This window comes from Pseudophryne corroboree, chromosome 1 (genome assembly GCF_028390025.1).
Source record: "Pseudophryne corroboree isolate aPseCor3 chromosome 1, aPseCor3.hap2, whole genome shotgun sequence".
Lineage (NCBI taxonomy): Eukaryota > Metazoa > Chordata > Amphibia > Anura > Myobatrachidae > Pseudophryne > Pseudophryne corroboree.
The window spans coordinates 1,036,868,774-1,036,896,546 of NC_086444.1; the positions used below are offsets into that span (position 1 = coordinate 1,036,868,774).

At 47.6% G+C, this 27,773-nt stretch overlaps 3 protein-coding genes across 3 annotated transcripts in view; 2 read left to right on the forward strand and 1 right to left on the reverse strand.

The window, feature by feature from the left end:
- The window catches only part of LOC134923917 (cytochrome P450 4V2), a 119,232-nt gene that overhangs the window by 76,862 nt on the left and 14,597 nt on the right, over positions 1–27,773 (forward strand). Inside the window, exons 6-7 of the mRNA XM_063920798.1 lie at positions 1,403–1,529; positions 18,920–19,111. Coding sequence (XP_063776868.1) covers positions 1,403–1,529; positions 18,920–19,111 — 319 coding nt within the window. The remainder of the gene's footprint in view (positions 1–1,402; positions 1,530–18,919; positions 19,112–27,773) is intronic.
- LOC134985714 (putative nuclease HARBI1) lies at positions 3,153–5,787 on the forward strand. The gene is made up of 3 exons (XM_063950450.1): positions 3,153–5,042; positions 5,140–5,511; positions 5,593–5,787. Coding segments are annotated over exons 1-3 (1,137 nt in total). The 5' UTR covers positions 3,153–4,279; the 3' UTR covers positions 5,595–5,787.
- On the reverse strand, positions 12,460–16,527 carry LOC134985880 (myb-related transcription factor, partner of profilin-like). Its single transcript, XM_063950452.1, has 4 exons — positions 16,182–16,527; positions 13,311–13,489; positions 12,624–13,143; positions 12,460–12,545 (listed from the first exon to the last, which is right to left on the reverse strand). Exons 2-4 carry the CDS (start codon positions 13,485–13,487, stop codon positions 12,493–12,495), a joined length of 750 nt encoding a protein of 249 aa, XP_063806522.1. The 5' UTR covers positions 13,488–13,489; positions 16,182–16,527; the 3' UTR covers positions 12,460–12,492.

Consider the following 27,773-nt stretch of genomic DNA (forward strand, 5'->3'; position numbering starts at 1 on the left):
TTGAACACACCCCACCCAAATTATATCTGACCCCCCTGCAGTGCACATGGGGGGTAATTCCAAGTTGATCGCAGCAGGATTTTTTTTAGCAATTGGGCAAAACCATGGCCCTCATTCCGAGTTGATCGGTCGCAAGGCGATTTTAGCAGAGTTGCTCACGCTAAGCCTACGCCTACTGGGAGTGTATCTTAGCTTCTTAAAATTGCGACCGATGTATTCGCATTATTGCGATTACAAACTACTTAGCAGTTTCAGAGTAGCTTCAGACTTACTCGGCATCTGCGATCAGTTCAGTGCTTGTCGTTCCTGTTTTGACGTCACAAACACACCCAGCGTTCGCCCAGACACTCCCCCGTTTCCCCGGCCACTCCTGCGTTTTTTCCGGAAACGGTAGCGTTTTTTCCCGCACGCCCATAAAACGGCCTGTTTCCGCCCAGTAACACCCATTTCCTGTCAATCACATTACGATCGCCGGAGCGATGAAAAAGCCGTGAGTAAAAATACTATCTCCATTGTAAAATTACTTGGCGCAGTCGCAGTGCGAATATTGCGCATGCGTACTAAGCGGAATTTCACTGCGATGCGATGAAAAATACAGAGCGAACGACTCGGAATGAGGGCCCATGTGCACTGCAGGGGAGGCAGATATAACGTGCAGAAAGAGTTAGATTTGGGTGGGTTATTTTGTTTCTGCGCAGGGTAAATACTGGCTGCTTTATTTTTACACTGCAAATTAGATTGCAGATTGAACACACCCCACCCAAATCTAACTCTCTCTGCACATGTTACATCTGCCTCCCCTGCAGTGCACATGGTTTTGCCCAATTGCTAACAAAAATCCTGCTGCTATCAACTTGGAATTACCCCCATGGTTTTGCCCAACTGCTAACAAATTTGCTGCTATGAACAGGTCTGAATTACCCCCTGCGACTCTGTGCTAGGATCCAAAGGGATCTTGCTAGAGAGTGAACAATCTCTTCTTTTACAGGCAGTTGTTTAAACATGTCCATTTTTATCAGAAGAATTCTAAAGATTTGAGATAGATTAAGTTAATGCAAGCTGTGGAATTTTAGATATGACCCGGTTGGGCTGATATCACAGGATTAATCCTGATAAAATGGGCAATTCAAATATATTGGATGATTTTTGGCCATGGAGGGAAATGCTGCAGAAGTAATACACAGCGTAATGGCTGGATTTCAGACACTTTGGTAAACCTGGTTACAGTTTGGTTATTGCAACAATTTTCACAACTCTGCAAAGCATGTGCTAATATATAGTTATATTGTACCTGAACAATGTCATTGAAAATGATCAAACTCAAGGGTGAATTTATGGCAGTTTGTTCTGGTGCTTGAATAATACAACAAACATAGAAAACATTTAATTCTGTTTTAATTAGAATGAGTGATATGATACATCGTCGTCAGAAGATGCCCTGGTTGTGGCCGGACTTTGTGTATTCTCGGCTGAGAGCTGGAAAGAGGCATGCTAAAAACCTCAAAATCCTCCATTCATTTACTGACCAGGTTAGTAGGTGACCGGCTGAACATCATGGGGTTTGTCATTTGTAGGCAGAAGTATATCAAACTGAACCTCACCTTCTAGTTATAGAATGGAGTCTTGATGATCTGTCATGCCATGAGTTAGACTCTGTGAGGGTAGAAACGCGTCAGCGGCTATAGGTGGATGTGGTCACTATTATTTTAATTTGGGACATCGCACACTGTCGGGCCAACAGCGGGGAGGACAGCATAATATTATAAGAAGTAAGGAGTGAATACCGGGAGACGACCAGCGGTGAGAGTAAACCCTCGCATATACATCTGTTAACACATGCAAGGTGGAGGGATAGAATAACTAGCTGCAGTCACGTCCGGGAGGTCAGTTGCATTGCTGGCAGCACCGAATGTAATGATCTCAGACAGACAAGCAGAACCGTGTGAATTGGCATCTAGAGAGTCCGGTGAGGCAACTCCTATACTTTTGCTGCTTTTGTGCTGAACTGTTGGAACGCTGTGAATTTGAATCTAATGGGTATAAGAAGATTTTTATGAATAAATGGACTATGTTTTTACTACTCTTTGGTATTTGATTAGACTGTGGAGTTTAAAGAATTGAATACAGAGAGATACTATATTGAGCACACCTGCATTTTATAAACAGCGCCGAGAGTCTCCAAAGGACCTTTGTTTTTTATATGTTTTATGGCTAATAGGCTGATCAGCACTTCTTTAAAAGAGACACAGTTTTAAAGCGCTTTGGATAAGGTTCTCACATTCGTATTATTGTTGGATACTTTATCTTTTTTCACTTTATCTCTCTCCAAGGCTTAGTACATAGACCCCAAAGGTACTTGCATTTCTTGCTTTACTTACAAACATGAATCAGACGTTATATGCGTCTGGGTTGCTTCCTGGGATGTGGTTTGACAGTATATTAGTAAATGCTAAATTGTCCGTCTATTTGGCCGATTCAGACCTGATCGCTGCTGTGCGTTTTCTCACAGGCAGTGATCAGGTCTGCTCTGCGTATGCGTATACAACGCAATGCACAGGCGCAATGGACCACAGCAACGGGGATCACCGGTCAGCGTCGGGATGGTGCGAAAATTCTAAACGCATCGGCGATTGCAAGGAGATTGACAGGAAGAGGGCGTTTCTAGGGAGTGTCCGGAAAAACGCAGGAGGGACCCGGCGTTTTGTGGGAGGATTTTTGACGTCAGCTCCAGCCAGGATCATCGCAGTGGCAGAGTAAGTCCTGGGCTGTGTAGAGACTACACAAACTGCTGTTTTGTGCAGTTTCCCAGCACAAGCGAGCGCACACCTGCACACACACACACACACACACACACACACACACACACACACACACACACACACACACACACACAAATACCCTCCCCCTGTAGGCAGCGAATAACTGATCGCAGGGATGCAAAAAACGCACCCTTGAGATCAGGTCTGAATTACCCCCTATGTCCGGACAGTGTTATTTATTAATAAATAAATACGATAGTCACAGTTATCAGGTAAAAGACTATTAAAACCTTTAAAGTATTGAGTGGGAATCTGCTTCCTGCTGTGGACTGATTGCATTTATCAATGTAATGAGGTGACTAGATTGCAGCAGCCACACTACTAATAGTAATAATTGGGAGGGATTCAGAAGCACATAGCGAATCTGCAGCATCTGCACATTGTCATCATCATCAGTTTGGATTAGTGTTCACAATTAATCTGCCTCCTGTGAGTAGCATTGGACTCATTAGCACAAACACACTTAGTGTCATTTGCTAACACTTGCACACCCTCTGTAATAATAGCAGCACTTCTCTCTAATAATAATAATAATAACTTTTATGTACAAGGCGCCATAATTTGTATGAATAGGCACGTGTCAAAATAATAGAGTATAAGTACAATGCACAAAGTTAAAGGACAGAAGAAGACAAGGCTAGGGAAGAATAACAGGGATGAAGGCTGTAGCTGTGAGACCTTACATACCCAGGGGTCTATTTACTAAGCCTTGGAGAGAGATAAAGTGGAGAGAGATAAAGTACCAGCCAGTCATCTCCAAACTGCCATGTTACAGGTTGTGTTTGAAAAATAACAGGTAGGAGTTGGTTGGTTGGTTGGTACTTTAAGGGGTATATGCAATTGCGGTCGAATTCCAGAAAAAGTCGAATTCCGGAACGAATTTGCCTCAAAAAAACAATTCGCCTATGCAGTACAGTACTTTATCGCAAAAAAACGGACATTCAAAATTCGACTTTTGTCAATTCGACTTTTTTCGCATTCGACTTTTCTGCAATGGTATAGATGCTGCAATTCGCCCAAAGCATATTCAATTCAAGTTTGGAAATTCGCCTGCAGTGCTTTTCGACCGCAAATTCGCCTATTTTAGTCCGCCTCAGTTGACTGGCGGGATCTAAAAAAAAATTTTTAGTACATGTTTTTTTTGGATATTTGAGGATTGCTAGTAGCATATCTATTTATATTTGAAAGGATTATCTACTTGGTTTGTCTTTTTTTGCTTCACAAGTATTATTTAATTGATTTTTTAAAGGAATATTTTTTTCTTCAATCTCCTGAGGGAAATTTACCCATGATTCCACAGTTTTTCCCAGGATACACTTCTGCAAAGCCCCTCCTATCTCCTCACTCCCAGGTTTGAGACTACAGGGAGAAGGAGCCATTTTACAGTCAGCTCTGTGGAATCGTTTTTTTAGGAAAATTCCTGCGTTTTAAAACACATTCTTATTTTTGTACTGACTACAATGATGGAGCCTTTTTCTGACCAGATTGTGATGTTCATGCTGGCTGCAAGCATGATGGAGGAAGAAAGTGCTGATGAACATCAGGATCCAGGTCAGCAAATGTCTGCATTGGGTGAGCCAGTATTGCGGGTTTCATTTCCACGTCCACGCCAGTATCGCACTAGGCGTGAACTGGAGGATCTCAGCGAGTTCGAGGTGATACAAAATTATCGCTTATCGACTCGCGACATATATTCGCTGTACGCTCTGTTGGAGGCCGACTTGGAACCTCGGGCACGGACAAATCGTGCAATCAGCGGTTTTCAGAAACTGCTGGGGACGTTACATTTTTTGGCGTCAGGCACATTCCAGCCTACACTGTCTCAAACATGCGGTTTTTCACAGTCGACACTGTCGCGCTGTATAACCCAGGTCATTAGGGCTTTCCGCAAATTGACGATCCAGTACATCACATTTCCAGAGACGGACAGCGAATGTCGTGAGATCAAATTAGGCTTTTTCAACAAATACAAATTTCCCAATGTGCTGGGCGCGAATGACTGTACCCACGTGCAGATCAGACCGCCACGGAATTCAGAGGAATGTTTTCGGAACCGAAAACAGTTCCATTCCCTGAACGTGCAGGCGGTCTGTGATGTAAACATGAGATTTTTGAACATTTTTGTGGGATTTCCTGGATCATCTCACGACTCCTTCATCCTAAGCCAGTCATCGCTGTTTGACAAGTTTGAAACAGGAAACATGCCTGGTGGCTGGCTGTTAGGTATGTATTTTCATTTTTTTATTTTTTTATTATTTTATTATTATTTTTTTTTATTATTTTTTACAAGTACCTAACATTTTTTTTATATTTTCTATAGGCGATGCGGGTTATCCAAACAAACCGTGGCTGTTGACCCCATTGTCTAATCCTGTTGGTAGAGCAGAAAAACGTTACCAAGAGACACACATTGCATCGAGGGGAGTAATTGAGCGTGCCTTCGGTGTACTTAAAAGCCGGTTTCGATGTTTAGACACTTCCGGCGGTGCTCTTTTGTACTCACCGTCGAAGGTTTGCGGCATGGTAAATGCATGTTGTATTTTACACAACATATGTGTCGCAAACCGTTTGCCGGTGACTCTTCGTCGCAGTGCTTTCCGACGCGGGAACCGGTCTTCTGCTCTACCGGTGGGTATGGACGAAGGAGAGGATTCCCGGCGGACATTGATCCAAAATTATTTTGCAGTTGCCTGTGAGTATACTGACATTTGTATTATCGTGTAAACTGACATTGGAATATTTTTTAAAAAACCTCTTCATTTATGTATTTCAGAGTTTTACATCCTGTTGATGTATATCCCCAGGCCATGTTTGTACAGTTCGTTACCCCGTTTTATCCTGTTGTTGGGTTCCCGCAAATATTTGATCCTTTTATCCAACTCTACCATGGGTGAACCTACTGGTGATGTGGACCTGACCCTCCGCCATGTAGCAGACAACCCCCCCTCAGGTGAGATGTATTGCCCAAAACTCCCTTATCCAAAATCACCCCGGCATGTCCAAAGTGCAGCCCTCCGGCATTTGCAAGACTGCACATCCAAGCATTCCCTGAAACAGCAATGCTAGGGAATGTTTGGATGTGTAGTGATGCAAGTGCAGGAGGGTTGCATTTGGGCCGCTGCAACCGGCTTGTGTTGTGTGGACTGTTGTATGTACCTCTTTTTCCAGCCCCAGGGTGACACTATCACCCATATCTGGATGCTCAAACTTTTCTCTTCCACAGGTCCTGCGATGTATCTTCCCAAGTGGCGTGGATGTGAGGAGACACGACATTTCACCTGATGTTCCATGGGTGACCCTACTGGTGATGTGGACCTGACCCTCCGCCATGTAGCAGACAACCCCCCCTCAGGTGAGATGTATTGCCCAAAACTCCCTTGTCCAAAATCACCCCGGCATGTCCAAAGTGCAGCCCTCCGGCATTTGCAAGACTGCACATCCAAGCATTCCCCGAAACAGCAATGCTAGGGAATGTTTGGATGTGTAGTGATGCAAGTGCAGGAGGGTTGCATTTGGACCGCTGCAACCCGCTTGTGTTGTGTGGACTGTTGTATGTACCTCTTTTTCCAGCCCCAGGGTGACACTATCACCCATATCTGGATGCTCAAACTTTTCTCTTCCACAGGTCCTGCGATGTATCTTCCCAAGTGGCGTGGATGTGAGGAGACACGACATTTCACCTGATGTTCCATGGGTGACCCTACTGGTGATGTGGACCTGACCCTCCGCCATGTAGCAGACAACCCCCCCTCAGGTGAGATGTATTGCCCAAAACTCCCTTATCCAAAATCACCCCGGCATGTCCAAAGTGCAGCCCTCCGGCATTTGCAAGACTGCACATCCAAGCATTCCCTGAAACAGCAATGCTAGGGAATGTTTGGATGTGTAGTGATGCAAGTGCAGGAGGGTTGCATTTGGGCCGCTGCAACCCGCTTGTGTTGTGTGGACTGTTGTATGTACCTCTTTTTCCAGCCCCAGGGTGACACTATCACCCATATCTGGATGCTCAAACTTTTCTCTTCCACAGGTCCTGCGATGTATCTTCCCAAGTGGCGTGGATGTGAGGAGACACGACATTTCACCTGATGTTCCATGGGTGACCCTACTGGTGATGTGGACCTGACCCTCCGCCATGTAGCAGACAACCCCCCCTCAGGTGAGATGTATTGCCCAAAACTCCCTTGTCCAAAATCACCCCGGCATGTCCAAAGTGCAGCCCTCCGGCATTTGCAAGACTGCACATCCAAGCATTCCCCGAAACAGCAATGCTAGGGAATGTTTGGATGTGTAGTGATGCAAGTGCAGGAGGGTTGCATTTGGGCCGCTGCAACCCGCTTGTGTTGTGTGGACTGTTGTATGTACCTCTTTTTCCAGCCCCAGGGTGACACTATCACCCATATCTGGATGCTCAAACTTTTCTCTTCCACAGGTCCTGCGATGTATCTTCCCAAGTGGCGTGGATGTGAGGAGACACGACATTTCACCTGATGTTCCATGGGTGACCCTACTGGTGATGTGGACCTGACCCTCCGCCATGTAGCAGACAACCCCCCCTCAGGTGAGATGTATTGCCCAAAACTCCCTTATCCAAAATCACCCCGGCATGTCCAAAGTGCAGCCCTCCGGCATTTGCAAGACTGCACATCCAAGCATTCCCTGAAACAGCAATGCTAGGGAATGTTTGGATGTGTAGTGATGCAAGTGCAGGAGGGTTGCATTTGGGCCGCTGCAACCCGCTTGTGTTGTGTGGACTGTTGTATGTACCTCTTTTTCCAGCCCCAGGGTGACACTATCACCCATATCTGGATGCTCAAACTTTTCTCTTCCACAGGTCCTGCGATGTATCTTCCCAAGTGGCGTGGATGTGAGGAGACACGACATTTCACCTGATGTTCCATGGGTGACCCTACTGGTGATGTGGACCTGACCCTCCGCCATGTAGCAGACAACCCCCCCTCAGGTGAGATGTATTGCCCAAAACTCCCTTATCCAAAATCACCCCGGCATGTCCAAAGTGCAGCCCTCCGGCATTTGCAAGACTGCACATCCAAGCATTCCCTGAAACAGCAATGCTAGGGAATGTTTGGATGTGTAGTGATGCAAGTGCAGGAGGGTTGCATTTGGGCCGCTGCAACCCGCTTGTGTTGTGTGGACTGTTGTATGTACCTCTTTTTCCAGCCCCAGGGTGACACTATCACCCATATCTGGATGCTCAAACTTTTCTCTTCCACAGGTCCTGCGATGTATCTTCCCAAGTGGCGTGGATGTGAGGAGACACGACATTTCACCTGATGTTCCATGGGTGACCCTACTGGTGATGTGGACCTGACCCTCCGCCATGTAGCAGACAACCCCCCCTCAGGTGAGATGTATTGCCCAAAACTCCCTTATCCAAAATCACCCCGGCATGTCCAAAGTGCAGCCCTCCGGCATTTGCAAGACTGCACATCCAAGCATTCCCTGAAACAGCAATGCTAGGGAATGTTTGGATGTGTAGTGATGCAAGTGCAGGAGGGTTGCATTTGGGCCGCTGCAACCCGCTTGTGTTGTGTGGACTGTTGTATGTACCTCTTTTTCCAGCCCCAGGGTGACACTATCACCCATATCTGGAAGCTCATACTTTTCTCTTCCACAGGTCTTCCGGTGTATCCTTCCTAAGTGGTGTGGATGTGAAGAGACACGACATTTCACCTGATGTTCCATGGGTGACCCTACTGGTGATGTGGACCTGACCCTCCGCCATGTAGCAGACAACCCCCCCTCAGGTGAGATGTATTGCCCAAAACTCCCTTATCCAAAATCACCCCGGCATGTCCAAAGTGCAGCCCTCCGGCATTTGCAAGACTGCACATCCAAGCATTCCCTGAAACAGCAATGCTAGGGAATGTTTGGATGTGTAGTGATGCAAGTGCAGGAGGGTTGAATTTGGGCCGCTGCAACCCGCTTGTGTTGTGTGGACTGTTGTATGTACCTCTTTTTCCAGCCCCAGGGTGACACTATCACCCATATCTGGAAGCTCATACTTTTCTCTTCCACAGGTCTTCCGGTGTATCCTTCCTAAGTGGTGTGGATGTGAAGAGACAGTTCCCTTGATGTTCCCTGGGCAATCTACTTACGTACAATTCAAATGCATTACAAATTTTAATAAAAACCACAGGAAACTTCTATTTTTAAAAGTTTATTGAAGAAAAAATTTTAATAAAGTTTGAAAGTTAATTAAAACAAAAAAGTAGTTTGTTCTTCTTTACATTCTTTTCTTGTGTATATAGATATCTGTGGGGAAAAGAAAAAAAAGTATATTAAAGTAAAGATACACAAAACTCATGTTCATTTATTTTCACTAAAAATTGGTGAAACAACACAGCCCAGCATGACCCATTGCTGGACTGTGTGGTTCTACAGAGGCATGCGGTTCAAAGTGAAAGAGTGGCGTCAGTGGTCAGCACTTTGACACGCTAACATTTGTGGAACAACACAGCCCAGCATGACCCATTGCTGGACTGTGTGGTTCTACAGAGGCATGCGGTTCAAAGTGAAAGAGTGGCGTCAGTGGTCAGCACTTTGACACGCTAACATTTGTGGAACAACACAGCCCAGCATGACCCATTGCTGGACTGTGTGGTTCTACAGAGGCATGCGGTTCAAAGTGAAAGAGTGGTGTCAGTGGTCAGCACTTTGACACGCTAACATTTGTGGAACAACACAGCCCAGCATGACCCATTGCTGGACTGTGTGGTTCTACAGAGGCATGCGGTTCAAAGTGAAAGAGTGGCGTCAGTGGTCAGCACTTTGACACGCTAACATTTGTGGAACAACACAGCCCAGCATGACCCATTGCTGGACTGTGTGGTTCTACAGAGGCATGCGGTTCAAAGTGAAAGAGTGGCGTCAGTGGTCAGCACTTTGACACGCTAACATTTGTGGAACAACACAGCCCAGCATGACCCATTGCTGGACTGTGTGGTTCTACAGAGGCATGCGGTTCAAAGTGAAAGAGTGGCGTCAGTGGTCAGCACTTTGACACGCTAACATTTGTGGAACAACACAGCCCAGCATGACCCATTGCTGGACTGTGTGGTTCTACAGAGGCATGCGGTTCAAAGTGAAAGAGTGGCGTCAGTGGTCAGCACCTTGACACGCTAACATTTGTGGAACAACACAGCCCAGCATGACCCATTGCTGGACTGTGTGGTTCTACAGAGGCATGCGGTTCAAAGTGAAAGAGTGGCGTCAGTGGTCAGCACTTTGACACGCTAACATTTGTGGAACAACACAGCCCAGCATGACCCATTGCTGGACTGTGTGGTTCTACAGAGGCATGCGGTTCAAAGTGAAAGAGTGGCGTCAGTGGTCAGCACTTTGACACGCTAACATTTGTGGAACAACACAGCCCAGCATGACCCATTGCTGGACTGTGTGGTTCTACAGAGGCATGCGGTTCAAAGTGAAAGAGTGGCGTCAGTGGTCAGCACTTTGACACGCTAACATTTGTGGAACAACACAGCCCAGCATGACCCATTGCTGGACTGTGTGGTTCTACAGAGGCATGCGGTTCAAAGTGAAAGAGTGGCGTCAGTGGTCAGCACTTTGACACGCTAACATTTGTGGAACAACACAGCCCAGCATGACCCATTGCTGGACTGTGTGGTTCTACAGAGGCATGCGGTTCAAAGTGAAAGAGTGGCGTCAGTGGTCAGCACTTTGACACGCTAACATTTGTGGAACAACACAGCCCAGCATGACCCATTGCTGGACTGTGTGGTTCTACAGAGGCATGCGGTTCAAATTTTCTTGAATGAAACATGGTTCTACTCACCTTGGTACACACAACACAAACTTATGCCGTCCACTTCATTTTTCCCCACCAATCCTATGAAGAAGACAAAAACACAGACTAGTGAATAGTAAATTCACACAATTAAAGCCTACTGTACACCATTACAAAAAGGATTTTTGGAAGAAAAAAGTGGTATCAGAATAGCTCTTTGGCCCATCATACACGTAGCCACAAGGAGCTTTCATCCGTTACCACACGCGCCCGCATACATGCCCGCGCATGTATGCCTACACAAAGCTCCTTGGTAGTACCCGGTCACGGGTGGGGAAGCCCAACACAGAAAACAATAGTAAGAAAAAAAACAAACTAATGGGAGGGGAAGAAAGGGATACACGAAAAACATTTGTAAATAAATAAAATACGACCGGGTTTATGGTGGAAGTCTGTCCGGATCCTCTTCTTCCCCCTGATAGGGCGTGGATGTCCTGGGAGGCTTGGGAGTATGTTGACTGGTCCTCTGTGCCCATGCTGCTGAAGATTGTGTGGCCGGTGGTGGAGGCATCTGGGGGGTGGGGTACATCCCTGTATATCCCTGGTACATCTGTGACTGTCTGTACTGGGATGGGACTTGAGGAAGGGTACGAGGCGTCCTTGTGGCTTGCGACGGCGGATATGGTGGATCACCAGCGTGTTGATTAGCTGTTCCTGGGAGCTTATCATAGATCATCTGCAGTGTGGTTGCGATGACCTGTTGGCTGGATGAGGAGTGTCGATGACTCTCCGACATGTTTTGATTGCTTGCTACCAGACATGCAGTGTTGTCCACGAGCCGGGTCATGGATTCGGCCAGAATGTTAAGTACGGTCATACTCTCCCTATGATCTTGCATTCTGACCTGTAGTATTGTGGCCGTGCTGTCGGAAAGAGTCTTTTGCAGTTCAAGCAGACTGTTTGCCATTTTCTCCATTGTCCTCTCAATGTTGTCCAGTCTGCTTCCCACGACATTTGTGTATGTATCCTGGCGTGTCCCAATCTCTGATGCCAGGGTGTGAACCCTCTGAACAGTTGAGGGATTCTGCCCTTCCTGGATGTCTGCCACAACTTGGATTTGGGCAGCTGAAAAGAAAATTAGACAATATTATACACATTCATCATACATTTTTTTGAAGGCTCACAATTCAATTTACTCATGCAGGGATGTAGTAACTGGAGCCTCCTGCACTTCCACCTCGTCATCCTCTGACGACTCCTGTAGGAGGAGATCCGGCCTGAAGTAGGAACCAATCCCCGAAGCTAGTCCGCTGCTGGTCCGTGGCACCACTGTTTGCAAAATAATTTTTTGGGGAAAGTTAATAAAATTTACACAACTGCTGCCCCCCCCCCCCCCCTCCCACAAAATAAATACAAACCTTCTCCATCCTGTGATGCCGCTGCTCCAGGAGCTCCACTTGTCCTCGTTTCGGAAGACTTTTCAAGGGTCTGGCTGGATACGTCTGCACGGCTGTCCTCAAACCCAAGAAAAGTTTCGTCTGTTAACCCTGTAGACTCAAACAGATCGGGTGATGGGTCCACAAGGGTTGTGTCTTGAGGCTCTTCAGTCACAGTCCCAGAGCTCCTGGAGAGACGACGATCTGGTGATGGCCTGCGCGCAGGAGCTGATGTTTGGCGCCCATCTTGTGGTGTGGTCGCCGACGGTGTCTGGCGCACAGGTGAAGTTCTGTGCGCTGATGTCTTGCGCACAGGTGATAGTCTGTGCGCTGACGTCGTCTGGTGCACAGGTGACAAACTGCGCGATGACGAACTGTGGCGCACAGGTGACGATCTGCGCGCTCCCGATGCTTGCGGCGCAGGTGATGGTCCGCGCGCTGCTGCCGATGCCTGCTGCACAGGTGATGGTCAGTGCGCTGGCGATGTCCTGCGCGCAGGTGATGTCCTCTGGGCAGGCCTGTCTGAAAAAAAACAACAACTCACATTAGCACATACAAAAATTTTAAAGGGAAGTACAGTTCATGTGAATGTATTCTTACCATCAGACCTCCTTTTGGACGGCTTATCTCCCGCCTTCTTCCGTCTTCTGGGCGGTTCTTCCTCCTCGGGAAAGCCAGCAGGACGGCTAGAGTCCACACCTCCGCGAACTCCTTCGACCATGGCAGGGTTCATGCGCCTTCTAATAACATCCTCCCAGGGTAGCCACTTCAGGTTGAGAGCCGGGTCACCTCCCGTAGCTGTCTCATGTCGGCGCTGAATCCCCATCTTCTTCTTGGTCTGTCTGCGGCAATCACTGTACCGCTTCAAGCAATTTCTGGTGCTCCGGCGGTTTCCAGATATTGCAGTGACTTGACTCGCAATGGATTCCCAGATGCTTCGCTTTGTCCTAGCTGCTGTTGTCTGTGCCCTTGGTCCATACAAAACGTCGTAGGACCTGTCGACGCAATCCACTAGGGTACAGTTTTCCGCCTCAGTATATCTGGGTCCACGCGGCTTTTTCGGTCCTGCATCTTCACCAGAGGCTTCCTCCTCCGACTGCTCCTCTGGCTGGCTTCTTGCCTTTAGGGATTAAAAAAAATAAAAAAAATTAATAATAAGATCGGTATGTACCTGTGAGTGTCAGTATCCCTGGCATTGCGCACATATTCCAGTAGGTGTGCATGGCATTGCGCAAACTACAGTAAAGAAAGTTTGATGCTATTTGTGTCTGCAGGTGTGGTTAGTACCTTTCTACTAGGCTTTTTCTTGGACTTCTCATGGGCCCTTGACGACCGCGGCTGGTCACTACATGCCTGGCCGGTCGTATCCGCCTCCTGGGTTGGCTCCCACTCCTCGTTGCTATGAAGGGATAGATCCGAGGGGGTGGGGGAAGGGGCGGATCGGGTCTGCTTGTCCTTTGACATCTCTGTTATAAAATAAAATAAAAATAAAAATACATACATACATACATACATGTATAAATGGCTGACCCACACAAAATGGCTGACCCACACAAAATGGCTGACCCACACAAAATGGCTGACCCACACTGTCGACTAAACTTGATCCAAATCACCCCAAAATGGCCAGAAAGCATCCCAGCACACTCAGGAGGAACACCACAGCAAAATTAGGCGGGAAAACACATGTTTGCCAAACAGTCTACAGCACATGTCGACCAGGCTGTCGACCAAACTTGCTCCAAATCACCCCAAAATGGCCAGAAAGCATCCCAGCACACTCAGGAGGTACACCACAGCAAAATTAGGCGGGAAAACACGTTTGCCAAACAGTCTACAGCACATGTCGACCAGGCTGTCGACCAAACTTGCTCCAAATCACCCCAAAATGGCCAGAAAGCATCCCAGCACACTCAGGAGGAACACCACAGCAAAATTAGGCGGGAAAACACATGTTTGCCAAACTGCCGACAGCACAGGTCGACCAGGCTGTCGACTAAACTTGCTCCAAATCACCCCAAAATGGCCAGAAAGCATCCCAGCACACTCAGGAGGAACACCACAGCAAAATTAGGCGGGAAAACACATGTTTGCCAAACTGCCGACAGCACAGGTCGACCAGGCTGTCGACTAAACTTGCTCCAAATCACCCCAAAATGGCCAGAAAGCATCCCAGCACACTCAGGAGGAACACCACAGCAAAATTAGGCGGGAAAACACATGTTTGCCAAACTGCCGACAGCACAGGTCGACCAGGCTGTCGACTAAACTTGCTCCAAATCACCCCAAAATGGCCAGAAAGCATCCCAGCACACTCAGGAGGAACACCACAGCAAAATTAGGCAGGAAAACACATGTTTGCCAAACAGTCTACAGCACATGTCGACCAGGCTGTCGACCAAACTTGCTCCAAATCACCCCAAAATTACCAGAAAGCATCCCAGCACACTCAGGAGGTACACCACAGCAAAATTAGGCGGGAAAACACATGTTTGCCAAACAGTCTACAGCACATGTCGACCAGGCTGTCGACCAAACTTGCTCCAAATCACCCCAAAATGGCCAGAAAGCATCCCAGCACACTCAGGAGGTACACCACAGCAAAATTAGGCGGGAAAACACATGTTTGCCAAACAGTCTACAGCACATGTCGACCAGGCTGTCGACCAAACTTGCTCCAAATCACCCCAAAATGGCCAGAAAGCATCCCAGCACACTCAGGAGGTACACCACAGCAAAATTAGGCGGGAAAACACATGTTTGCCAAACAGTCTACAGCACAGGTCGACCAGGCTGTCGACTAAACTTGCTCCAAATCACCCCAAAATGGCCAGAAAGCATCCCAGCACACTCAGGAGGAACACCACAGCAAAATTAGGCGGGAAAACACATGTTTGCCAAACAGTCTACAGCACATGTCGACCAGGCTGTCGACCAAACTTGCTCCAAATCACCCCAAAATTACCAGAAAGCATCCCAGCACACTCAGGAGGTACACCACAGCAAAATTAGGCGGGAAAACACATGTTTGCCAAACAGTCTACAGCACATGTCGACCAGGCTGTCGACCAAACTTGCTCCAAATCACCCCAAAATGGCCAGAAAGCATCCCAGCACACTCAGGAGGTACACCACAGCAAAATTAGGCGGGAAAACACATGTTTGCCAAACAGTCTACAGCACATGTCGACCAGGCTGTCGACCAAACTTGCTCCAAATCACCCCAAAATGGCCAGAAAGCATCCCAGCACACTCAGGAGGTACACCACAGCAAAATTAGGCGGGAAAACACGTTTGCCAAACAGTCTACAGCACATGTCGACCAGGCTGTCGACCAAACTTGCTCAAAATCACCCCAAAATGGCCAGAAAGCATCCCAGCACACTCAGGAGGTACACCACAGCAAAATTAGGAGGGAAAAAACATGTTTGCCAAACAGTCTACAGCACATGTCGACCAGGCTGTCGACCAAACTTGCTCCAAATCACCCCAAAATGGCCAGAAAGCATCCCAGCACACTCAGGAGGTACACCACAGCAAAATTAGGCGGGAAAACACATGTTTGCCAAACAGTCTACAGCACATGTCGACCAGGCTGTCGACCAAACTTGCTCCAAATCACCCCAAAATGGCCAGAAAGCATCCCAGCACACTCAGGAGGTACACCACAGCAAAATTAGGCGGGAAAACAGATGTTTGCCAAACAGTCTACAGCACATGTCGACCAGGCTGTCGACCAAACTTGCTCCAAATCACCCCAAAATGGCCAGAAAGCATCCCAGCACACTCAGGAGGTACACCACAGCAAAATTAGGCGGGAAAACACATGTTTGCCAAACAGTCTACAGCACATGTCGACCAGGCTGTCGACCAAACTTGCTCCAAATCACCCCAAAATGACCAGAAAGCATCCCAGCACACTCAGGAGGTACACCAATGCTAATAGAAGACCCAAAAAAGTCAATTAAAGAATAAAAAAAAAACGTGAAAAACTACCCCAAAACACAAGTCTCCCCCAAAAAATGCAGCAACACAAGCAAGGGGCTATACACATACCTGCACACATGCACACATACCCAAACACCCCATGTACACCTCATGGCAACCCCCACTACACAAACACATACATGCAACACCAGACACACATGTGGTACTTACCTACAAATGTAGTAAAAGCTCCTAAAATGGCTCTCCTCCGGGTAACAGGAATCCTCCTGACTGTCCTGGAATAAAGCCTGCTGGGGTGTCCAAACGATATCCACAGCAAACAACCAAATTGCTAGCTCTGCACCTCCTCACACCTCTCTGCAGGTTCACAAAATGGCTGCAGAGCACGCAGCAAACAAGCCCTAATAAAGGGCTGCTTTCGGCGGGAAGGCGAATTCAGTACTCCCACTACTCGCCGATTGGCCGTAATCCGCCTGGGGGTGGGTCGAATCAGTTATACATTGAATATGGTGAATTCAGGGTCCCGGCGACAGGGCTGCGGCTGGCGATAGCGGGCGAATTATACAGGGGCGGATTAAATGACGCGATTCGCCCGCTATTGCATATACCTTTAACTCTCTCCAAGTCTTAGTAAATAGACCCCTAAGTGTAATGGGTGAGCAGTTAGATGGGGAATTGGTAAGGATACATGGTAGAGGGTTAGAGGAGAAGATTTGTGGGCTATGTGGAGGGCATTTACATTTTAATAAAAAGGTATGTTTTAAGCAGAGATTTGTGGGTTCAGATTTATTCGGATTTAATCAGCGTAACTTGGATATCAAAAACGGCATCTTATTGGGCATCAGATCTCACATGTTTTGGATAGGCAATAAGATAAAACCGGATAAGTCCGAACTTGTTCTATTTGGCGAACAGAACCGAGTAATTCTGAACCCGCACAGCTCTAGTTTTAAGGGCACATTTAATGGTGAGGAAACTAGCAGTGAGTTCCAGAGGATGGGGCACCTTGATGTGAGCCTAAGAAGAGTGACCAGGGTGGAGGTGATGAAGCTACGGTCGAAGAAGGAGCAGAGTTAGGGGGAGTGACAAAACTGATGATTCTAGATATGTATTAAATAGAGGAGTGGTTTATGTTTTTTAAGTGAAGGCAAGGAGTTTAGAGTGTATTCTAAGGGTGTAGTATGGTATGCCGGCGGCCGGGCTCCCGGCGACCAGCATACCGGCGCCGGGAGCCCGACCACCGGCATACTGACAGTGTGGCGAGCGCAAATGAGCCATTTGCGGGCTCGCTGCGCTGTGGGCACGGTGGCGTGCTACGCGCGCCACGCTATTTTATTCTCCCCCCAGGGGGGTTGTGGACCCCCACGAGGGAGAAAAAGTGTCGGTATGCCGGCTGTCGGGATTCCGGCGCCGGTATACTGTGTGCCGGGATCCCGTCAATCAGCATACTGAAGACCACCCGATTCTAATTGGGAGCGGGAGGCAGTGGCGCAGGTTATAGAGTGGGAAAAAAAGACACTGTATGGCGGGAGAGGACAATAACATGAGCTGTCATAGATATAAGTGCAGGATATGTGACAGGGAGGACAAAGAGTAGAAGGTTACATTAGTCTAATGATCAGAGCATGAATGAGTTTCATGGCATTAGGGGTAAGGAAGGGCCCGATATTGAAGATGTTCCAAAGAAGGAAGCGGCAAAGTTGAGAGATGCCCAGAATTGGGTTACGGTCGTTAGGTCGACACAACTTAGGTCGACCACTGAAGGTCGACAATGCCATTAGGTCGACATGCATTAGGGCGACAGGTCAAAAGGTCGACATGCGTTTTTCACATTTATTTTTCATATTTTGGATTCTTTCATACTTAATGATCCACGCGGACTACGATTGGAACGGTAATCTGTGCCGAGCAAAGCGAGGGCACCTTGCCCCAAGCTCACGAGGGGACACGGTGCACTAATTTGGGTTCCCCGTCACTTTACGGAGAAAAAGACACTAAAAACAGTAAAAAAACAACAATCTCATGTCGACCTTTTGCCCCGTCGACCTAGTACATGTCGACCTAAGGCCCATGTCGACCTAATGTATGTTGACCTGATGGCAATGTCGACCTTCAGTGGTCGACTTAATGGGTGTCAACCTAAATTGGGTCGACCCATACCCCCCAGAATGTGGGGAGTAAAGGTAGGTTGAGAGTTATGTTATCAAGAGATAGGGGAGGTGGAGGGACCCTGGAAAGGCGAAAACAATGACTTTGGTCTTGGCCATGTTAAATGGAAGCACTGGGAGGAGGACTGAGAACGGACCCTTGGGGGAGGTGTGCTTGGTCAGGTACAGTGGGAATAATGATATGTGTGACGGAGGCCAATGGAGTGAAGGGTATATAAGAGGAGATGGTGGTCAACAGTATCTAATGTAGCCAACAGATCCAGGAGCATTAGAAAAGGACATGATCTTTGGATTTGGCAATAACCTTGGTGATAGCTGTTTAAGTATAGTGGAGGGGGCAGAAACCAGATTGATGTTGACAGTTTCCACCTGAATCCCTATTTGCCACTCCCTCATAAAGATGTGACAGAGACATTTCATTAATGTGCCATATATTTGTGCTTAAATGTTACTTCCATTGTGTTTACACATGTGAGTGATGCACAATACATGCATTTGGATATGTCGACTGCCATTGAATTTTAGTCACAGCGGCATCAAGCAGTATCAATGTCCCCATTTGCCTGACTGAAAATCTCCATCTTCAGAAGGAGGAACAGTTCGGTACAAAACAGGCAATCTCAGCTGCAAAACTGACCCACATTGTAATAAAAGATGACCGCGGTAACAGGTGAACTGTCAGTCGGGGAGCCAGCAAGGTGTAAATGCAGTCACTCTGCCTCTGATCAGTACATGGTCCTCAGGCTATTGAACTGGTGTTTTGTCTTTATGTACCATTAGACTATTTTAGAAAGAGCGGAAGAACTGAAGAGAAACAAAGCCAAAGCCAAACATGATGACAGTGATACAGAGTCCAAGAAGCCTAAAAAAAGAAGTGCCTTCTTAGATATGCTCCTAAACGCAACGGACGACGCCGGCAATACAATGAGCCACATGGATATCCGTGAAGAAGTGGATACATTCATGTTTGAGGTACTGTATGTCAGTCAGTATGTAGCTGTGTTTGAATTAGAATTTGTAGAATTTTAAAAATAGTAGAAATATGCTTATTAATTACACTTTTGGTGGACATGATATTACACATGTAATTGTTGCCCCCTAATAGTGTGCATACCATGTAACCACCAAACTGACTATAAACACATGCGCCATGCAGGAGAGGGCTGAGGCTGAGTGCTGCAAGTTAATTGTCACAGATAAAAAACCATGAACATATTAAATCAAATCACATTTTATTATTAGAAAAATAATGCTATTGATAAACATTTCTCCTATAATAAAATATTTATAACCCACCTGCATTAATCCTCTATGGAATCACCTTCTATTTCCTCCAGGAGAGAGTGCTCATACGACAACTACTAGGAAGGGAGTGGGTTCTGTATCACACGCTTACGTCGTATCATAGGTGATTTTTATTCTTATTTCCTGTCACAACTGAGGGCTGGTGTTGAGCTGAGACAGCCTCAGTTGTAAGGGCTGGTGTAAAGGTAAATCTGGGTGGCAGAATAGGACTCCTAGACATAGATGACTTCTACCACCAATGCCTGAAGATGTGACCACGACAACAAAGATAAAATTAATGTTTGTTTATTAAACACAGTTCTGGTGGGATATCGGCAGTTGTAAAGATGTAATATGAGAAATGATTAAAAACAGTACACAGTTCCACAAGAAAGAGCAGTTGTTAGTATTTCCTTAGGTGTGGTATCTGCTCAAGGCTAGCTTGGGAGATTAGGAGATGGAAAGTCCTTTTACCAACACCTAGGTGCTGTACAGTAGATGAAAGCTGGAACTGGTCAGCAGATGTAGTACAAAGGCTGAACGTACTGCAGAATGAGTCACACACGTAGACTGCCGGTTTTGCCGGATGGAACTGGTAACAAAGAACCGTGAATGCAGTGCGGATGAACCAGTGTTAGCAGAGGAGTTGAAGGACACTGGTGATGCTAGAGATCGATGAATTTGGAAAACAGATGACTTGAATATTGAAGGTATCAGGAACACCGATGGCGGAGCACCGATGACAGCAGAAAGCTGAACACAGCTGGAAGCCCAATGCTGGAAGCCAGTGTTTTGGAGCACTGCCAATACCAGAAGGCAATGAGGATACTATGGAGTCAGGCAGGCACCGCAGGGTGGTGATTGGTGCAGGTCTCTGGAGAACTGAAGACACAGGAGCTGGAATACCTGGAACACAGTTAGTAATCACAGAGAGCAGAGACAGGATACACTGGTAATGACAACCAAAGCACTGACAACTTCCTGGTTTAGGATCAGTCCCTTTATACCCTTAGCAGTGCAGGGATTGGATCAGCAATCAGGCAGAGTTCAGCGAAACTGTAGATTGGTGAAAATAGAATCATGTTATCAGAACCAACATGGCTGCGCCCATACTGGTTCTTGGAGGGAAACCTGGTTTGTAATTCCATGTGGAGCTTTCACAGTAATGGCGGCAGCGGCCGCAGGACACAGTGAATGTCAAACTGCACAGCAACCTCCCGGAGCCGGCGGTGAAAGCCACAGTGGGTGAGAGGTGCCGCACAGACCTGTAGTGCTTTACTGTAGTAATTGCGGCAAAGGCCGCAGCTGACAGATCCATCCACACGCTGAGAGCGCAGCAATGGCAGCGGAGGCCGCAACTGACAGAAGACGCTATGCAGAGCCGTCCAAGTGCTGAGAGTGCAATAATGGCGGCGAAGGCCGCGATGAGCTAGAAACGCCATTCCATTTAAGAGTTCCTTGTGACAGCACCTGCAGACTGGCAGAGAGGAGATATGAAGTAAGGACATTTAGCAACATGATTGAGACCCGGCCCTGGAACGCTGATCCAGCCTCGGGAGACACCTGAAAGGTAAAAAATTATGTCCAGTAACCCGGATCGTGACATTTCCAAACAGAATGTTCCTCACAAAGAGCAATTTGTTCACTCCCATTGCAAACGGAAGACTGTACATATTTATCATCCCAATCACAGAGGCTCCATGTCTTTTCTAAACCAAATGATCTCTGCTCCAGGACGACCTCCCCTCTACTAAACCCATATGAACGACCCTGGAAATCTGTATTCTGTTCCAAAATGTCAAAAGGCTCATACTCCTGTTGAGTTTAGCAGTTTGCATTTAGTGCCAGAAATTCTCCACAAGATTTGTCCTAACACCTGCAACCTGTGCTGCTGGCGGTGCGGCCAGATAGATGACTTTTCTCATGGTTTGGGGGCCACCTCAATGATTGCCCCATTGTGGAAAATTACACAATCCCTATTATGGGGTCTCTTCAATTATTCCGACAAGTCGGAAAAACAAAATTTTCTGACTTTTTTAGGTTGAATTTGGATTTGACTTATTCAAGTCCAGTGCCGTTTTTCCGACCTGACGGAAATACTGACTTGTAGGAAAATATGTGGATCGGTGGATTAGCCGCGGATCGACGTATTTTGTCGAATTTGTGCACGTTTTCGACAATGCCGATTCGACTTTAAAAAATTCAGATTGGCATTGTCGAAAATGGGCTAAACCTGTCAAAAATTGAATAGTGCAGTGTCGGATCCGACACTAATTGAATAGACCACTATAAGCGTATCTGAAAAGTTGGAAAAACTACTACTATGTGCCCCAGTTAGGCAAGTTATATTGGGGTATATGCAATTGCGGTCGAATTCCCGAAATTGTCGAATTTCGGGTCATTTTCGCCAAAAAAAAAAATTCGTCAATGCAATTCAGTGCTTTCCGTCAAAAAAACGGACTTTCAAAATTCGACTTTTTGAAATTCGACTTTTTGCAAATTCGACTTTTCTGCAATGATACAAGTGCTGCAATTCGACAAAAGCATATTCAGTTCAAGTTTGGAAATTCGACAGCAGTGCTTTTAGACAGCAAATTCGTCATTTTCAATCCGCCACACTTTGGAGGGTGAAAACAAATAAAAAAAATTTAAACATGTTTTTTTTTGTGTTTTTTTTTTTGGGAATAGCAGATCTATTTATATTAGAAGGGATTAGGTACTTGGTTTGTCTTTTTTGGAGGCACAAGCATTATTTATATATTTTTAAAAATAATATTTTTTATTTTTTATTTTTTTTTATAGATGGAATGGTAAAATCCCTGAAAAAATGGCGTGGGGTCCCCCCTCCAAAGCATAACCAGCCTCGGGCTCCTCGAGCTGGTCCTGGTTCTAAAAATGCGGGGGAAAATTGGGCAGGGATCCCCCGTATTTTTAAAACCAGCACCGGGCTCTGCGCCTGGTGCTGGTGCAAAAAATACGGGGGACAAAACGAGCAGGGGTCCCCCGTATTTTTCACACCAGCATCGGGCTCCACTAGCTGGACAGATAATGCCACAGCCGGGGGTCACTTTTATACGGTGCCCTGCGGCCGTGGCATTAAATATCCAACTAGTCACCCCTGGCCGGGGTACCCTGGGGGAGTGGGGACCCCTTCAATCAAGGGGTCCCCCCCCAGCTACCCAAGGGCCAGGGGTGAAGCCCGAGGCTGTCCCCCCCATCCAAGGGCTGCGGATGGGAGGCTGATAGCCTTGAGTAAAATGATAGAATATTGTTTTTTCCAGAAGAACTACAAGTCCCAGCAAGCCTCCCCCGCAAGCTGGTACTTGGAGAACCACAAGTACCAGCATGCGGGAGAAAAACGGGCCCGCTGGTACCTGTAGTTCTACTGGGAAAAAAATACCCAAATAAAAACAGTACACGCACACCGTGACAAGTAAAACTTTATTACACACTGCCGACACACACATACTTTCCTATGTTCACACGCCGACATCGGTCCTCTTCTCCATGTAGAATCCACGGATACCTGAAAAGAAAAGATCAATATACTCACCTCAGCCAGGGTCCAGAGATAAATCCACGTACTTGGCAAAAAAAGAAAACGGACACACGGACCACCGGACTGAAAGGGGTCCCATGCTGACACATGTGTCTGTGTCCTGTTTTTATTTGGGTATTTTTTTTCCAGTAGAACTACAGGTACCAGCGGGCCCATTTTTCTCCCGCATGCTGGTACTTGTGGTTCTCCAAGTACCAGCTTGCGGGGGAGGCTTGCTGGGACTTGTAGTTCTTCTGGAAAAAACAATATTCTGTCATTTTACTCAAGGCTATCAGCCTCCCATCCGCAGCCAATGGATGGGGGGGACAGCCTCGGGCTTCACCCCTGGCCCTTGGGTGGCTGAGGGGGGGGGGACCCCTTGATTGAAGGGGTCCCCACTCCCCCAGGGTACCCCGGCCAGGGGTGACTAGTTGGATATTTAATGCCACGGCCGCAGGGCACGGCATAAAAGTGACCCCCGGCTGTGGCATTATCTGTCCAGCTAGTGGAGCCCGATGCTGGTGTGAAAAATACGGGGGACCCCTACTCGTTTTGTCCCCCGTATTTTTTGCACCAGCACCAGGCGCAGAGCCCGGTGCTGGTTTTAAAAATACGGGGGATCCCTTGTCAATTTTTCTCCTGCATTTTTAGAACCAGGACCAGCTCGAAGAGCCCGAGGCTGGTTATGCTTTGGAGGGGGGACCCCACGCCATTTTTTCCCGTTTTCCCCCGTTTTTTCACGATTTTTAAAATCGCGGCAAAATCCGGCAAATCGGCCGTTTTTCGCCCGCGGGAATGTCGAATCCGTTTTTCATTGAATATGGTGAATTCCGGCAGCCACCTGCCGGAATTCACCTGTCGAATTGTGTCGAATTAAAAAACGGCGATAATTTGCCGCGATTCGCCGTGAATTGCATATACCACATATTGTCTGGAACATTTTGAACTCTCTCAATAGCATCACACTCCCAGACACTAGGGGATATATTTACTAAAGGTCGATTTTTATTGATTTCAGATCGATCTTAATCGATGTTGGGCTTCATGGGCTAAAACACACATTTACTTACATTTAAAAATTAGAAATACATACTACATCCCTGCGGTTGGGATGGCGGTGGTCACATGACTGACAGTGGCATCCCGATACTGAAGATCCCGACTTCGGAGGGGGTAAGTATTTCTACCCCCCCCCCCACCATAAGCCACGGGGGATGGCAGCTAGGGCAAACACTCAGGGGTGTCGGCTAAGGCTAACCCATGGGGGGGATGGGGTGGTATCTAGGGTTAACCCCCCACCCCAGTGCCTGACCCTCAACCCCCCTCCCCCCATTGCCTAATCATAACCCATATCGGCGCCAGTGTTCTGAGTGGTGTTGGAATTTCCGGCGTCGGTCACATGACCGCCGGCATCCCAAAAGCCGGGATGGTCAATGCATCCCAAAAATGAAATAAATAATATAAAAAAATCATCTGTTAGTAAATGTGTTTTTTTTAACCCTGGAAGCCGAACATCGATTACGATTGATTTCTCTAACGTCCTAGTGGATGCTGGGGACTCCGTAAGGACCATGGGGAATAGACGGGCTCCGCAGGAGACAGGGCACTTTAAGAAAGAATTTGGATACTGGTGTGCTCTGGCTCCTCCCTCTATGTCCCTCCTCCAGACCTCAGTTTGAATCTGTGCCCGGACGAGCTGGGTGCTACTTAGTGAGCTCTCCTGAGCTTGCCAAAAAGAAAGTATTTTGTTAGGTTTTTTTATTTTCAGAGAGATCTGCTGGCAACAGACTCTCTGCTACGTGGGACTGAGGGGAGAGAAGCAGCCCTACTCACTGAAGATAGGTCCTGCTTTTTAGGCTACTGGACACCATTAGCTCCAGAGGGATCGTACACAGGATCGCACCCTTGGTCGTCCGATCCCGGAGCCGCGCCGCCGTCCCCCTCGCAGAGCCGGAAGACAGAAGCCGGTGACAGAAGCAAGAAGACTTCGAAATCGGCGGCAGAAGACTCCAGTCTTCATATGAGGTAGCGCACAGCACTGCAGCTGTGCGCCATTGCTCCCACACTAAACCCACACACTCCGGTCACTGTAGGGTGCAGGGCGCAGGGGGGGGGGGGGGCGCCCTGGGCAGCAAAAGAGACCTCTTGGCAAAAGTGGGCATATATACAGTTGGGCACTGTATATATGCATGGGCCCCCGCCATATTTTTACACAGAAACGCGGGACAGAAGCCCGCCGCTGAGGGGGCGGGGCTTCTTCCTCAGCACTCACCAGCGCCATTTTCTCTCCACAGCTCCGCTGAGAGGAAGCTCCCCAGGCTCTCCCCTGCAGAATCACGGTAGAAGAGGGTAAAAAGAGAGGAGGGGCACATAAATTTGGCGCAAAAACAATATACAGCAACTACTGGGTTAACACTAAGTTACTGTGTGACTCCTGGGACATATAGCGCTGGGGTGTGTGCTGGCATACTCTCTCTATGTCTCTCCAAAGGGCCTTGTGGGGGAACTGTCTTCAAAAAGAGCATCCCCTGTGTGTGTGGTGTGTCGGTACGCTTGTGTCGGCATGTTTGACGAGGAAGGCTATGTGGAAGCAGAGCGGGAGCAAATGAATGTGGGGTCGCCGCCGACGGCGCCGACACCCGATTGGATGGATATGTGGAAGGTTTTAAATGATAATGTTACTTCCTTGCATAAAAGGTTAGATAAAGCTGAAGCCTTGGGACAGCCGGGGTCTCAGCCCATGCCTGATCCTATGTCGCAAAGGCCGTCAGGGTCTCAGAAGCGCCCACTATCCCAAATTGTTGACACAGATGTCGACACGGATTCTGACTCCAGTGTCGATGGCGATAATGCAAAGTTACAGCCTAAAATGGCAAAAGCCATCCGTTACATGATTATAGCAATGAAGGATGTGTTGCACATCACAGAGGAAACCCCAGTCCCTGACAAGAGGGTTTATATGTATGGGGAAAAAAGGCAAGAGGTGACCTTTCCCCCTTCACATGAGTTAAATGAGTTATGTGAAAAGGCTTGGGAATCTCCAGATAGAAAACTGCAGATTTCCAAACGGATGCTTATGGTGTATCCTTTCCCGCCAACGGACAGGTTATGCTGGGAATCCTCCCCTAGGGTAGACAAAGCTTTAACACGCTTATCCAAGAGGGTAGCCCTCCCGTCACAGGATACGGCCACCCTAAAAGATGCTGCGGATAGAAAGCAGGAGGGTATCCTGAAGTCCATTTATACACATTCAGGTTCCCTACTAAGGCCGGCAATTGCGTCGGCCTGGATGTGTAGTGCTGTAGCAGCATGGACAGATACCTTATCTGAGGAACTTGATACCTTGGACAAGGATACTATAGTACTGACCCTGGGGCATATAAAAGACGCTGTCCTATATATGAGAGATGCCCAAAGAGACATTAGCCTACTGGGCTCTAGAATAAATGCAATGTCGATTTCTGCCAGAAGGGTCCTGTGGACTCGGCAATGGACAGGCGATGCCGACTCAAAAAGGCACATGGAGGTTTTACCTTACAAGGGTGAGGAATTGTTTGGGGACGGTCTCTCGGACCTGGTCTCCACAGCTATGGCTGGAAAGTCAAATTTTTTGGCATATATTCCCTCACAACCTAAGAAAGCACCGTATTACCAAATGCAGTCCTTTTGATCACAAAGAGGCAAGAAAGTACGAGGAGCGTCCTTTCTTGCCAGAGGCAGGGGTAGAGGAAAGAAGCTGCACAATACAGCTAGTTCCCAGGAACAGAAGTCCTCCCCGGCTTCCACTAAATCCACCGCATGACGCTGGGGCTCCACAGGCGGAGCTAGGCCCGGTGGGGGCGCGTCTCCGAAATTTCAGCCACAAGTGGGTTCACTCCCAGGTGGATCCCTGGGCTATAGAGATTGTGTCTCAGGGATACAAGCTGGAATTCGAAGAGATGCCCCCTCACCGTTACCTCAAAACGGCCCTGCCAGCTTCCCCCTTAGAGAGGGAAATAGTGTTAGCTGCAATTCACAAATTGTATCTTCAGCAGGTGGTGGTAAAGGTTCCCCTCCTTCAACAGGGAAGGGGTTACTATTCGACCATGTTTGTGGTACCGAAACCGGACGGTTCGGTCAGACCCATATTGAATTTAAAATCCCTGAACATATACCTGAAAAGGTTCAAGTTCAAGATGGAATCGCTCAGAGCGGTCATCGCAAGCCTGGAAGGGGGGGATTTTATGGTGTCTCTGGACATAAAGGATGCTTACCTTCATGTCCCCATTTATACACCTCATCAGGCGTACCTCAGATTTGTGGTACAGGATTGTCATTACCAATTCCAGACATTGCCGTTTGGTCTCTCCACGGCACCGAGAATATTTACCAAGATAATGGCGGAGATGATGGTGCTCCTGCGAAAGCAAGGGGTCACAATTATCCCATACTTGGACGATCTCCTCATAAAGGCGAGGTCCAGAGAGCAGTTGCTGATCAGCGTAGCACGCTCTCGGGAAGTGTTACAGCAGCACGGCTGGATTCTAAATATTCCAAAGTCGCAGTTGATTCGTACGACTCGTCTGCCCTTCCTGGGCATGATTCTGGACACAGACCAGAAGAGGGTTTATCTCCCGATGGAGAAGGCTCAGGAGCTCATGACACTGGTCAGAGACCTATTAAAATCAAAACAGGTGTCGGTGCATCACTGCACGCGAGTCCTGGGAAAGATGGTGGCATCATATGAGGCCATTCCCTTCGGCAGGTTCCATGCGAGGACCTTTCAGTGGGATCTGTTGGACAAGTGGTCCGGATCACATCTACTGATGCATC